Raw genomic sequence first — 12,398 nt, 5'->3', positions numbered from 1 at the left:
CTTGGGCTTCCCTGGTGGCACAGTGGTTGAGAGTCCGCCTGCCGATGCAGGGGACACGGGTTTGTGCCCCGGTCCAGGAAGATCCCACATGCCGCGGAGCGGCTGGGCCCGTGAGCCATGGCCGCTGAGCCTGCACGTCCGGAGCCTGTGCTCCGCAACGGGAGAGGCCACAACAGTGAGAGGCCTGCATACCGCAAAAAAAGAAAACCAAAAAACAAAAAAATAAATAAAAAATAATAACTCTTAATAAAACAGACAAAGTTTTGTCCCAGTCTGGCACGCCGGGAGAGCCAGCTGCCCCTGTCTGCTCCCCCACGTGAGTAATAACCAGAATTACACTTTTGCACCAGTGCCTGTGCTAAGCCCTTTACCTAACTCACCTTTGCAGCCCTGGCAGTAGGACTGACGGGGTGATTATCACTCCCTCGTTTCACAGACACGGGCTCACAGCTCAGGTGGTAGGGGGCGGGGAAGCTCTCTGCCTGCGGTCACGTGGGCAGCAGGTGTCTGTCAGGTGTGACAGGTGGGTGGGACTTGAACCCTGGTTATTGGGGCCTTTGTACTTGCTGCTCCTGCTACCCAGAACCCGGTGCCCCCAAGTATTTACGTGGTGGAGGCTTCTCCTTGTTCATGTCTCAAATCCAGCTCAGGGAAATCTTGGCCACTTCAGCTAAAGTGCATCCTCGCTCTGTCTCCAGCACTTTCCAATGCGCCCCCCTTTTATTGCCATCAGTTCACTTGTTTTATTAACTCATCCTGTCTATTTTATGAGGTTATTATCTGCCTTCCCTGTTAGAATATAAGTTGCAAGACAGAAGGGGCCTTCATATACTCTTGTATCAACCAGTATACATTGAATGAACAAATACACAAATGAATGAATGAATGTCACAGCATTCTGTGCTCTTCTACTAATTTCTAATAGTTCACCCTTTCCTGCTCTAGCATTTTGCTTGGGCCCTTGGGTAGTTTCCAGTTTTCACTAGTATCTAGATTATTGCAATCCATCATAGGATCATGTTTGTGCAATTTGTAAAATTATGGATGTGTGTGTTAGGCGAATAAAGAAGTTAAAAAATATTGAGATGAAAGCATTTATGATGGTTCTTATCACTCTAAGCCTCCCATTTTTGAACGCTGGCTATGTTGCAGGCTTTGTGAGCCCACTTTGCCTTTCTGTTTCATCCTCACCCTCCCTGCCTGCTCGCAGACTCAGAAAGGAGAATCTTTGATATGCAAACAACTTGGTTTTGCCAGAAAGGCGTAGAAAGAGCCCCGCAGCAACTGTCTCTGCTAAGTTCCTGCCATGAAAAGCTCTACTCTTTGGAAACAAAAGCCAAGAGGTCACCATCCCTGGAAATGAAATCTGTGTTCCTGGTAGAGATTACTGAGGCTGTGACAAAGCCGGGCCCTCGGGGGGGCCCTCACGTCATGGCTCTGCCACTGATCAGCTCATGGGGCTGCGTGGGTGGTTTCCGTTTCTGCACCTCCATCTTGGCGTCAGTAGAATGGGGACATGGCGGCAACTGCTTCAGAGGGTCAAATGAGATAATCAGAGTGCCTGGCCACCTGGCATGCCACACGAGCATCTGTGATGATGAGAGACACTGGTCCCTGGGGCCGTCCCTCACATTCTGCTTTTCTGTACCTACCCGCTAAATCAACAGGTCCCGGGGCCTTTGGGGGCCAACGGAAAACTCCTTAGAAGGGTTGACACTACCGTGACACCATACTGAGGTTGCAGTGCCAGGGCGGATATGACTGCAGACACCGTTCCTCATTCACTCACCGATGTGTCAGCATTGTTCGCAGCCCTGGTGCCCATCGGTCCCTGGGACACAAAGGCCACCGACTCCAGGTGCTGCCCTGCTCAGAGCAGGGCAGGGAACCCTCAGCAAGAGGGGGCAGCATGTCTCTGGGCTGTATTTTCACATCATTTCTCTCTAATCATTTCCTTGAGATAATGTACATTTATTATCATTACAATTTGCTGGGCTTTATTCCCAATTCACAGAAATGCATCAGCAGCCCAGAAGTGGTTCATTCCAACATGAAAGTGTGGTCAAGACAGAGAACGGTGACCAGAATGTAGAATAAGTTCACAATCGTGAACCAGGGGTAAGAAGTGGCTGTGCGGGTCCTGGGAAAGTGAATCTGCCTATACGAGGGTTTTGCACAAGCTGCCAAAAAACACGAGCATGGATTCAAATATGTAAGTTCAAGGATCTGAAAAACTGATTTCATTGTACCAGCAAACTCTTGTCCCCAGGCCTTGGAACATTACTGGTGTGAGTGTGTCAAACAGCAGCCTGAAGCAGAAGATGATTTCACTTCTTTAAAAAAAAAAAAGTAGAGATCGTCTGGTGAAGCAACAGAGTTTTTTGGAACAAGGGCAAAACAAGACTTGCCAGTGCAAAATTGAGTAATTTTACTAATACAGGCTGAAGTGACATGAAAACTCCATCATTCAAAACTGTCCTCTCTGTAGCAACAGCAGAGGAAGTGAAGTTACTGCTTCTTAATGAGCCCCAGGGTGAGAGCCAGATATCACACTCAGGGAGAAAACCAAGAGAAGTACCTGCAGAATCCTTTATCAAATGATGCTTTGGGATGTTGTCTGACGGCAAGTACATGATGCGTAACAGACATTCCTGTGCGTTGCCTGCCAACACATGCTCTTCTTCACCCAGGAAAATCCTCGCTGTGATGAGGACGTATCAGCCCCTGGCAGGATGGAGACAGATGACAACGCTTATGAAGGCAGTCCCAGCCTCCAGGGCCACATTCACTGGGCATGCGCTGGGGCTGGGAAGCCCTCAAGGCACTTTACAAGAATCAAGCAACCTTTACTTTTATTTATTTTTTATTATCATAGTTTATTTATCTAATAAAAGATACTTTTATTATGCACATTTGGCAAGCCCAAGGCCCACACGGGTGTGGAGCTGGCCCCAGGTGACACGGCTGGTTAGCAGAGGAGAGATGGCTGCCAGGACGGCTGTGTCCACACACACCCTTACGGCCATGCCAACCTCTGCCCAAACGTGAGCGACAAGTGGATTTTTCCTCCTTTTTTTTTTTTTTTTCTGGTCACACCGTGCAGCTTGTGGGATCTTAGTTCCCTGACCAGGGATCGAACCCTGGCCCATGGCAGTGAAAGTGCCAAGTCCTAACCACTGGACCATCAGGGAAGTCCCGGATTTTTCCTCCTTGACTGTAGGCCCACATTTCAGAAGAAGAGGCTTCTCACGAAGTTAAATTAATATTATTTTCTAGTAGCCATGGTGTGGATTGGAAAAGGCACATTAGAATCAGTTCTGACCTGGCACCAGCTTTGAACAGCAAGAAAGGAAGTTGCTAAGTGAAGAGGTTGCCAATACACTTACCTTTTATTTATTGCAAAGACTTAATAGTCCAACCGTGACCTGGTCCTGCCTCACTATACAAGGAAAAATCACAAATAATCAATGCGACCAAGCACAGATGCTGAGCTGGCGTCTTTCACTCTGCTGAATTAACTAAAACTCTCTCATGGGAGTTTTGAGATGTGAACAGAGATAAGACTTTACTTCTTTTTTTTTTTTTTTTTTTTTTTTGCGGTACGCGGGCGTCTCACTGTTGTGGCCTCTCCCGTTGCAGAGCACAGGCTCCGGACGCGCAGGCTCAGCGGCCATGGCTCACAGGCCCAGCCGCTCCGCAGCATGTGGGATCCTCCCGGACTGGGGCACGAACCCGTGTCCCCTGCATCGGCAGGCGGACTCTCAACCACTGCGCCACCAGGAAAGCCCAAGACTTTACTTCTTGACACAGATAAAGCAAGTAAAGGCCATTCCTAGGATGTCAAGTGGATCATTTGCATACCTTGAAGTTCTGTTTAGTATCTATTTAGCATCATCACAACTCTGGGTCTGTCATTTCAGGACAGAAAAGTCACATATGCCTTACAGAGACCACCATCCTAAGAACTGTTGGAAAAAGGAATCGAGGATTGGACACATTTAAAAGATCACATCCACAAGCTGCAAAAGGACGTGAAACATTTCCGGAATATTTCCTGAGTGCAGGAAACAAGTGTGTCAGGGGTCCACTCACTGCTGCCTCCTGCACTGAAAAGCCCCACTTTCCAGTGTCTGGGGCAAAGTGGTAGAGTTCATTTTCTGGGAGGTTTAGATTAGGTTTGCATTTGCACTGCATATAATATACCTGGAATCTCTCCATAACAATCTCTCTGGCCCCGTTTGACTTGAGCCTCCATAATCGTTAGAAAGAGTCACCGTGGGCTCCCTGCCATCGTCAGAGCCTGGTCCTTCTGAGTTGAGTTTTTCTAATTCAGTAGAAATAACGAACTAGGAAAGAAAACTAATGTACAAGTCAACCTCTCCATTCTCCAGAAGGCGATAGCCACCTTTATAGAAATTTAGAATGATTTAATCTCTCAAACTTACAGGAAACAGTGGTTATTATTAACTTTTATAGCATTGCCTTTGCTTTAATTGCTTTTAAAAAGTGGGATGATGTTCTAGAGAAAACAGCTCCCCAAATTGTTGGGGCGGGGGATCTGCTCCCCCTTTCTCCTTCGAGTCCCCCCTTGGGGCATCACAACTGGGCCCCAGCCTCAGGACCAGGGGGTGGTGGTTCCCGAATTTGGTCTTGGCTGGTCCTCCCACCCCCAGACTGACACTGACCCCCACTCAGCACTTCAGTCTGGAAGTCAGACTTGGCGTTTCTCTCTCCCTCGTCTTCTTTTCCTAAGTCATCACCAGATCTTGGAGACTTTACCTCTTCACAGTATCTGGAGTCTGACCCTCTCCCTGCATCTTCACGGCTGCCCCGATCTGAGCCCCATCCCTCTGCTGGACCAACCAGACCGCAACCTGCCTAATGTGTTCTGAATTCCCCCAAAGCCATTTCCAGTCACCTGCCTGAGTGGCTGTTTCTAAGTGAGAATCTGCTGTCTCCTCTGCCTGGGAAAGCTCTCCATCACAGGTCCTGCTCTAGACTCTTCTGTATTAACACATCGAATCCCACGGCAAGCCTGTGAGGAAAGTGGCTCTGTTTGGGCTGCCTTGAAAGCCAAGGTGTGGTGCAGGCTGGCTCGCAGGAAGCAGAAAGGGGGGCGTGGGGAGAGTAGGGCAGGCGAGGAGGGACACCGTGGGCACTTGGGAGCTGCCCACCTGGACGACAGGAGGTGCCCCTGCCCATTGGCTGAGGACTGTCCTGAGGGGTGGTGACTCCCCTACATTTGCAGGCTCCCCAGAGGGAAGGCCAGGTGAGTTCCCCCCACCCCGACTTCAGCGAGAGCCACCAGCAGTGGCCTGGCTGAGACTGACCAAGGTTGTGCAGGGGTCTGGGGCAAAACGGTCTCAACCCTCCCAGGAGATTCCGATGTACGTTAAAATTTGAGACTCACTACTAAACATTATTCCAGTTTATTTTTCCAGCCTACGGTTGATGAGCTTTTGCATTATTTCCAGTTCTTTTGCTGTTATAAACATCACGGCTACGAACAGTCTCACACAGTGTTCCCACAGCATTTGTGCATGAGATTTGGGGGCAGGACTTTGGCTCCGTCCATTTTCGCCTTTCCTGATACATGCCAAGATGTTTTCTGAAGGGATGAGTATCAGCCTGGGTCTAAGCAGAAAAAAAAGACACACTCAATCCAGGTAAATGAGGAGAGTTTGATAGCAGAGGTGATTTATAACAGTGTCCTGAGAAAAAGTCGTGTTTTTTTTTTTTTTTTTTTTTTTTTTTTTTTTGCTGTATGCGGGCCTCTCACTGCTGTGGCTTCTCCCGTTGCGGAGCACAGGCTCCGGATGCGCAGTCTCAGCGGCCATGGCTCACGGGCCCAGCCTCTCCGCGGCATGTGGGATCTTCCCAGACCGGGGCACGAACCCGTGTCCTCTGCATCGGCAGGCGGACTCTCAACCACTGCGCCACCAGGGAAGCCCAGCTGTGTTTTCACTAAACTGAAAAACCAGTGGAGCACGGATGTACTTGGGATTGGTTGCAGTGAACATGTTATTCTTAGTTGCACCCAAATAATCTGTGATTTTTTTTTTTTTTTTTTTTTTGCAGTACGTGGGCCTCTCACTGTTGTGGCCTCTCCCGTTGCGGAGCACAGGCTCCGGACACACAGGCCCAGCGGCCATGGCTCACGGGCCCAGCCGCTCCGCGGCATGTGGGATCTTCCCAGACCGGGGCACGAACCCATTTCCCCTGCATCGGCAGGCGGACTCTCAACCACTGCGCCACCAGGGAAGCCCAATCTGTGATATTTTATCCATCAACAATGAGAAGTATTTTCAGACATACCATTAGAGAAATTAGGCTACAAAAATTTTTGTGACAATGTTAGTATTGGATACAAAAACAGACTTTAGGCTCCTGGTGTTTCTTTTCTGGGTTTTCTGCGGTCATTAATCAGACCCTTGAAATGTTGGCACCTTAGAAGACCTACTTTGTACATCAACCTAGTGCCTTAGAATGGGATTGAACTTTCTGTAAATGAGTCTTCTAATTTTTTGTTACATTGTGTTCAGAATCTGTTGGAGATCTTTAATCAAAGTATTCATTAAATGGGTGTCAAGAATTTTGAGCTGTGAAACTTTAGCGAATTGTAATTATTAGAAACGATCCTTGCCAACAGGGAAACATTGAAATTCATCTCTACAAAAGCAAGGGAGGAGCTGAAGAAATTAAATGCTGAGCATTACAATGTGTTCAAGTTCTGATTTTCACATTCCATAATTGTTTTTGGAATATCTCAACATGTGGGTAGAATCTTTTGGTGAGATTCCTAGTTTTAATTGGATAAATTTATATTCTGTACTGGAATGGGAGGAAATTCAGAAGGCCTACAATTTTGCAGTCTTTAAATTTGATGAAACACTCAAAAGAATAATAAACAAAATTTGAGGGAACGTGTTTTGGCTTATGAAAATATTTGTCATAGAACGGTAGCCTATTCTGTCAAAATTGAGTCAAAATGACAACCTATGGAGCTGATTGAGCTGGAATATTTATACATTCAATTAAAAAATAGAATTGGGGGACTTCCCTGGTGGCACAGTGGTTAAGAATCCGCCTGCCAATGCAGGGGACACGGGTTCGAGCCCTGTTCTGGGAAGATCCCACGTGCTGCGGAGCAACTAAGCCCGTGCGCCATGGCTACAGAGCCTGAGCTCTAGAGCCCGTGAGCCACAACTACTAAAGCCTGTGCACCTAGAGCCCGTGCTCCACAACAAGAGAAGCCACAGCAATGAGAAGTCTGCGCACCACTACGAAGAGTAGCCCCTACTCACTGCAACTAGAGAAAGCCCGCAAGCAGCAACAAAGACCCAACAGAGCCAAAAATAAATAAATGAACAAGTAAACAAACAAACAAATAAATAAATTTATTTTAAAAAATAGAATTGAGAATATCGTCCATTTACTCAAGTTTTTCTGAGTTTACCTGGTATCTTAGTACCCATAGGAAGAGGACTTTCTCAATTAAAATCTAGTCTACAAAGAAGAGTTGGTGGAAAATATCAACAGATTTAAATTTATCATCACAGAATGCAACTTTGAGTAAGACTGCAAGCGATTTTATGACAAAACAAAGAATAATAAGACCATATTGAAAAAAAGAGCATTCTTCAGAAAAATATCAGTGACGTGGCCAAAGAACAATATAATAAACTAATTCGTTGGGCCATAAACAATGTTTCAGAAAATGCATTAGTTTAATTATCTTGTCAACTTGTTTAGCTCTCAAAAGCATCCCAGTCTGGGGCTTCCTTGATGGCGCAGTGGTTGAGAGTCCGCCTGCCGAAGCAGGGGACACGGGTTCGTGCCCCGGTCCAGGAAGATCCCACATGCCGCGGAGAGGCTGGGCCCGTGAGCCATGGCCGCTGAGCCTCTGCGTCCGGAGCCTGTGCTCCGCAACAGGAGAGGCCACAACGGTAAGAGGCCCGCGTACCGCAAAAAAAAAAAGCATCCCAGTCTGAACGATGACCATACCCATGAGAAGACTTTGACATGGTGGCCACCCCTCCTCCTCCCTGAAGCCTATTCTTGGCTTCTGAGTTCCATGTTTCCTTCTTCCCTTCTGGCCACTCTTCAGCAGGTCCTCCTCATTTCCTAGACCTCTAAACCATAGACTGCACAGCTCTCAACCCTTTGCTACTTTTTGTTTACACTCTCTTCCTGGTCTTAAACACCATCTGTCTATACATACTTTCCAATGGACCTTTCCCCAGAACTCCAAGATCACATCCAGAGCCAGCTGGATATTCCACTTGAAGGTATGGAAAACATCCCCTCAGCTCCACTCTCAGTGATGTCCTCCCTAGCAAAGCCCACTTCACATGCATGTGTAATAAACAATACAGAGAGAACTGTGTACCCTTTACTCCATTCCCTGCAATGGTAACATCTTACAAACTCATGGTGCAGCATCACAACCAAGATATCGACCTTGATAGAGTCAAGAAACAGAAGATCCTCCTGTTGCCCTTTTATAGCCACACCCACTTCCCTTCCACCTCAATGCCTCCTGATGTTTTCTTTCTTTTTTTTTTTTTTTTGCTGTACGTGGGCATCTCACTGTTGTGGCCCCTCCCGTTGCGGAGCACAGGCTCCGGACGCACAGGCTCAGCGGCCATGGCTCACGGGCCCAGCCACTCCGCGGCATGTGGGATCTTCCTGGACCGGGGCACGAACCCGTGTCCCCTGCTTCGGCAGGTGGACTCTCAACCACTGCGCCACCAGGGAAGCCCCTGACGTTTTCATTTCTCTGGGATAAGTGTCTGCAGTGCAATCGCTGGGTTGTATGGCTATTGCACTCTTAGTTTTGAAAAGAAATTGTCGCACTGTTTTCCAGAGTGGCTGGGCAGGTTTGCATTCCCATCAGCAATGTATCCAGGTTATCTGCATCCTCACTGACATTTGGTGTTGTTACTATTTTTTATTTTAGCCATTCTCATATGTGTGTAATTGTATCTCTTTATGGTTTTAATTTTCATTTCCCTAATGGCTAATGATGGTAAACATTTTTTCATGTGTTTATTCACCATCTGTATAGCTTCTTGGGTGAAATGTCTCTTCATCACATATTTGGCCCATTTTCTAATTGGGTTGTTTGTTGTTTTACTGTTGAGTTTTGAGAGTTCTTTATGTTTTGGATACCAGTCTTTTGTAGGCCATTTTCTCCCAATCTCTGGCTTGTATTTTCATACTCTTAACAGAGTTCTTCACAGAGCAAAAGTTTTAAATTGTAATGGAGTCCAATTTATCAATTTTTCCTTTTATGGATCATACTTTTGGTGTCAAATCTAAGATTTCTTTGCCTAGCCCTACACTGCAAAGATTTTATCTATTTAAAGTTTTATAGTTTTATATTTTACATTTAAGTCTGTGATCCATTTTGAGATAATTTTTGCAGAAGATGTGAGACAGATTAAGTTTTGTTTTTTTTTTTTAAAACCTATGAATGTTCAATTACTCCAACACCATTTGTTGAAAAAGCTATCTTTCCTCCATTGGGTTGCTTTTGCATCTTTGTCAAAAATCAGTTGGACATATTTGTGTGGGTCTATTTCTGGCTTCTCTATTCTGTTCCATTGATCTATATGTCTATCCCTCCACCAATATAATACAGTCTTAATTACTGTAGCTATATTACAAGTCTTGAATCAGGCAGACTGATATCTCTCACTCTATCATTCTTTTTCAAAATTGTTTTTGCTATTTCCTTAAGCTAGTCCCTTTGCCTTTCCATATACATTTTAGAATAATCTTCCGTATATCTACAAAAAATCTTGGCTCATCGCCGCGGGGCACGCCACGCGCTGCTGCCTGGGGTCGGGCGAGAGCGACCCCAGGGCCCGTTCACCTGCCCGCAGTTCGCCCAAGACTCGGGGTGGCGGGGCGGGGGAGGGGGGCGAGAGGAAGCGCTAGAGCCCAGAGCTCTCCCTGGACTTCGCCCCGCGCCACCTGGAGGACGCATCTGCCCCGCCCACCGCTCTGGAGCGGCTGAAGGACGTCCACCTGGGCCTGGCCCCGCCCGGCCGCTGCCGCGCTCGCCTGGCCCTCCTCTCGGGCCATTATATTTACTACCATTACGGCTGCGACGGCGTAGACGACCGGAGCTGGGGCCGCGGCTACCTCACTCTGCAAACGCTGTGCTCGTGGCCAGAGGGCCGGCCAGCGGGGGTACCCGAACTGGCTGCAGTGCAGGCGGCCCTGGAGGACATGGGCGACAAGCCCCCCGGGCTCTGGGGCTCTCGGGGATGGATCGCCTGTGTAGAGGCCAGCCTCTGCCTTGACCACTTCGGGGGGGCCCCAAGGCTCCCATGTCACGTGCCCCGTGGAACAGCACTTCAGGGGGAACTGGAGAGGCTCTATTCCCACTTGGCAGGGGCCGGGGGGCCTGTAATGGTTGGAGGGGATGCGGATGCCCAGTCAAAGGCGTTGCTGGGCCCAGGCACGGAAGCCTACGTCCTGGTATTGGACTCTCACTGCTGGGGTGATCCGAAAAACCCCAGTGAACTACAGGCTGCTGGGTGGGTGGGCTGGCGAGAGATAAACTCAGCCTTTGATTCCAACTCCTTCTACAACCTGTGCTTGACCAGCTGTGACTCGGAAAAGCAGCTGCCCACCCTGGACTGAGGCTAAGGACCCAGTTGAGCTACCCCATCTCAGAGGCAGAGGCTGCCTGATGTCAGAGCCCCAGGAAGTCCCAGCAGAGCCTGGGATCTTTGGTGTCAATAAAGTGGCAAGGCCCAGCGCCCACCCGCCCCCTCAAAAAAAATCGTGCTTGGGCTTTGATAGACACTGCATTAAACCTGCGTATCAATTTGGGGAGAATTGACATCTTTATTGTGTTGATTCTTCCAAACTATCTCACAGTGCATCTCTTTCTCTATTTAAATCTTTTAAAATTTAATTTGATCAGTGTTTTATTGTTTTCTGCATACAAATCCTGTACAAATTTTGTTAGATATACATTTATGTATTTTTGAGTGATTGTATATGGTATCGTATTTTAAATTTCGCTGACCTTGTGTCCATTGTTAGCATATACAAATAAAATTGATTCCTGTATATTCACCTGTATCTTGTGACCTTGCTGAATTCACTTATTATTCTAGGAAGTTGTTATTGTTGTTTTTGGTAAATGCTTTGGGATTTTCTATGTAGACAATCAGGCCAACTGCAAGTAAGGACAGTTTTATTTCTTCCTTTCCAATCTGAATGTTTTTTATTTCCTTTTTTTCCTTTCCTCATTGCTCTGGCTAGAACTCCCAGCACTATGTTGAATGAAAATAGTGAGAGGGAACATCCTGGCCTTGTTCCCATTCTTGGGGGAAAAGCACTCAGTTTTGACCATTAAGTATAAAGTTAGCTATTGGGTTTTTGTAGAAACTCCCTATCAAGTTGAGGAAGTTCCCCTCTGTGCTCATTTTTCTGTGACTTTTGATCATGAATGGCAGTTGATTTTTTTTTAAAGATATAATTCACATACTATAAAATTCACTTTTAAAAAGTATACAATTTAGTGGGTTTTAGTATATTCACAATGTTGTGCAACCATCAACACTAACTCTGGAATATTTTCATCACCCCAAAAAGAAACCCCATCCCCTTCAGCAGTCACTATCCCTTTCCTCCTTCTCCCCAGAGCCTGGAAACAAGGACCCTGCTTTCTGTCTCTATGGGTTTGCCTACAGAGGACATTTCATATAAATAAAATCATACAATATGTAGCCCTTGTGTCTCACTTCTTCCACTTAGCATAGTGCCTTCAAGGTTCATCCGTGTGGTAGCACACATCAGTACAGTCAACCCTCTGTGTTCGTGGGTTCTGCATTTGTGGATTCAACCAACCGTGGATCAAAAATATTTGAAAAAATTCCAGAAAGTTCCAAAAAACAAAACTTGAATTGTCTGTGCATGGCAACTATTTAGATAGTGTTTACACTGTATTTATCACTATTTATATAACATTTACATTGTATTAGGTGTTATAAGAATCTAGAGATGATTTAAAGTATATAGGAGGGTGTGTATAGGTTATATGCAAATACTATGCCATTTTATATAAGGGACTTGAGCACCCACAGATTTTGGTATCCATGGGGGGTCCTGTAACCAGTCCCCCGTGGCACTGAAGGACAAGAGTGTTTCACCCCTTTTTATGGCTGATTAATATTCCATCGTACTGTGATACCACATTTTGTCGATCCATTCATCAATTGGTGAACATGCAGGTTGGTTCCTTTTTTTTTTCTATTATGAGTAATGCTTCTGTGAACATTCATGTACAAATGTTCATGTAGACATGTGTTTTCAATTATCTTGGGCATATGCCTAGGAGTGGAATTGCTGGGTTATATAGAAACTCTATGTTTAGC

The 12,398-nt window shown here is 46.5% G+C and overlaps 1 protein-coding gene across 1 annotated transcript; it reads left to right on the top strand.

Moving 5' to 3' along the window:
• Positions 1-10,236: 10,236 nt before the first annotated feature.
• Positions 10,237-10,653, top strand: LOC307060219 (ufm1-specific protease 1-like; the record flags this gene model as incomplete). The annotated part of the gene is made up of 1 exon (XM_079714650.1): positions 10,237-10,653. The coding sequence occupies one exon, from the start codon at positions 10,237-10,239 to the stop codon at positions 10,651-10,653; it is 417 nt and encodes a 138-aa protein (XP_079570776.1).
• Between the last annotated feature and the right edge of the window lie 1,745 nt (positions 10,654-12,398).

This window comes from Hyperoodon ampullatus (genome assembly GCF_949752795.1).
Source record: "Hyperoodon ampullatus genome assembly, chromosome: 11".
NCBI lineage: Eukaryota > Metazoa > Chordata > Mammalia > Artiodactyla > Ziphiidae > Hyperoodon > Hyperoodon ampullatus.
This window is presented reverse-complemented; position numbering and strand designations above follow the sequence as displayed.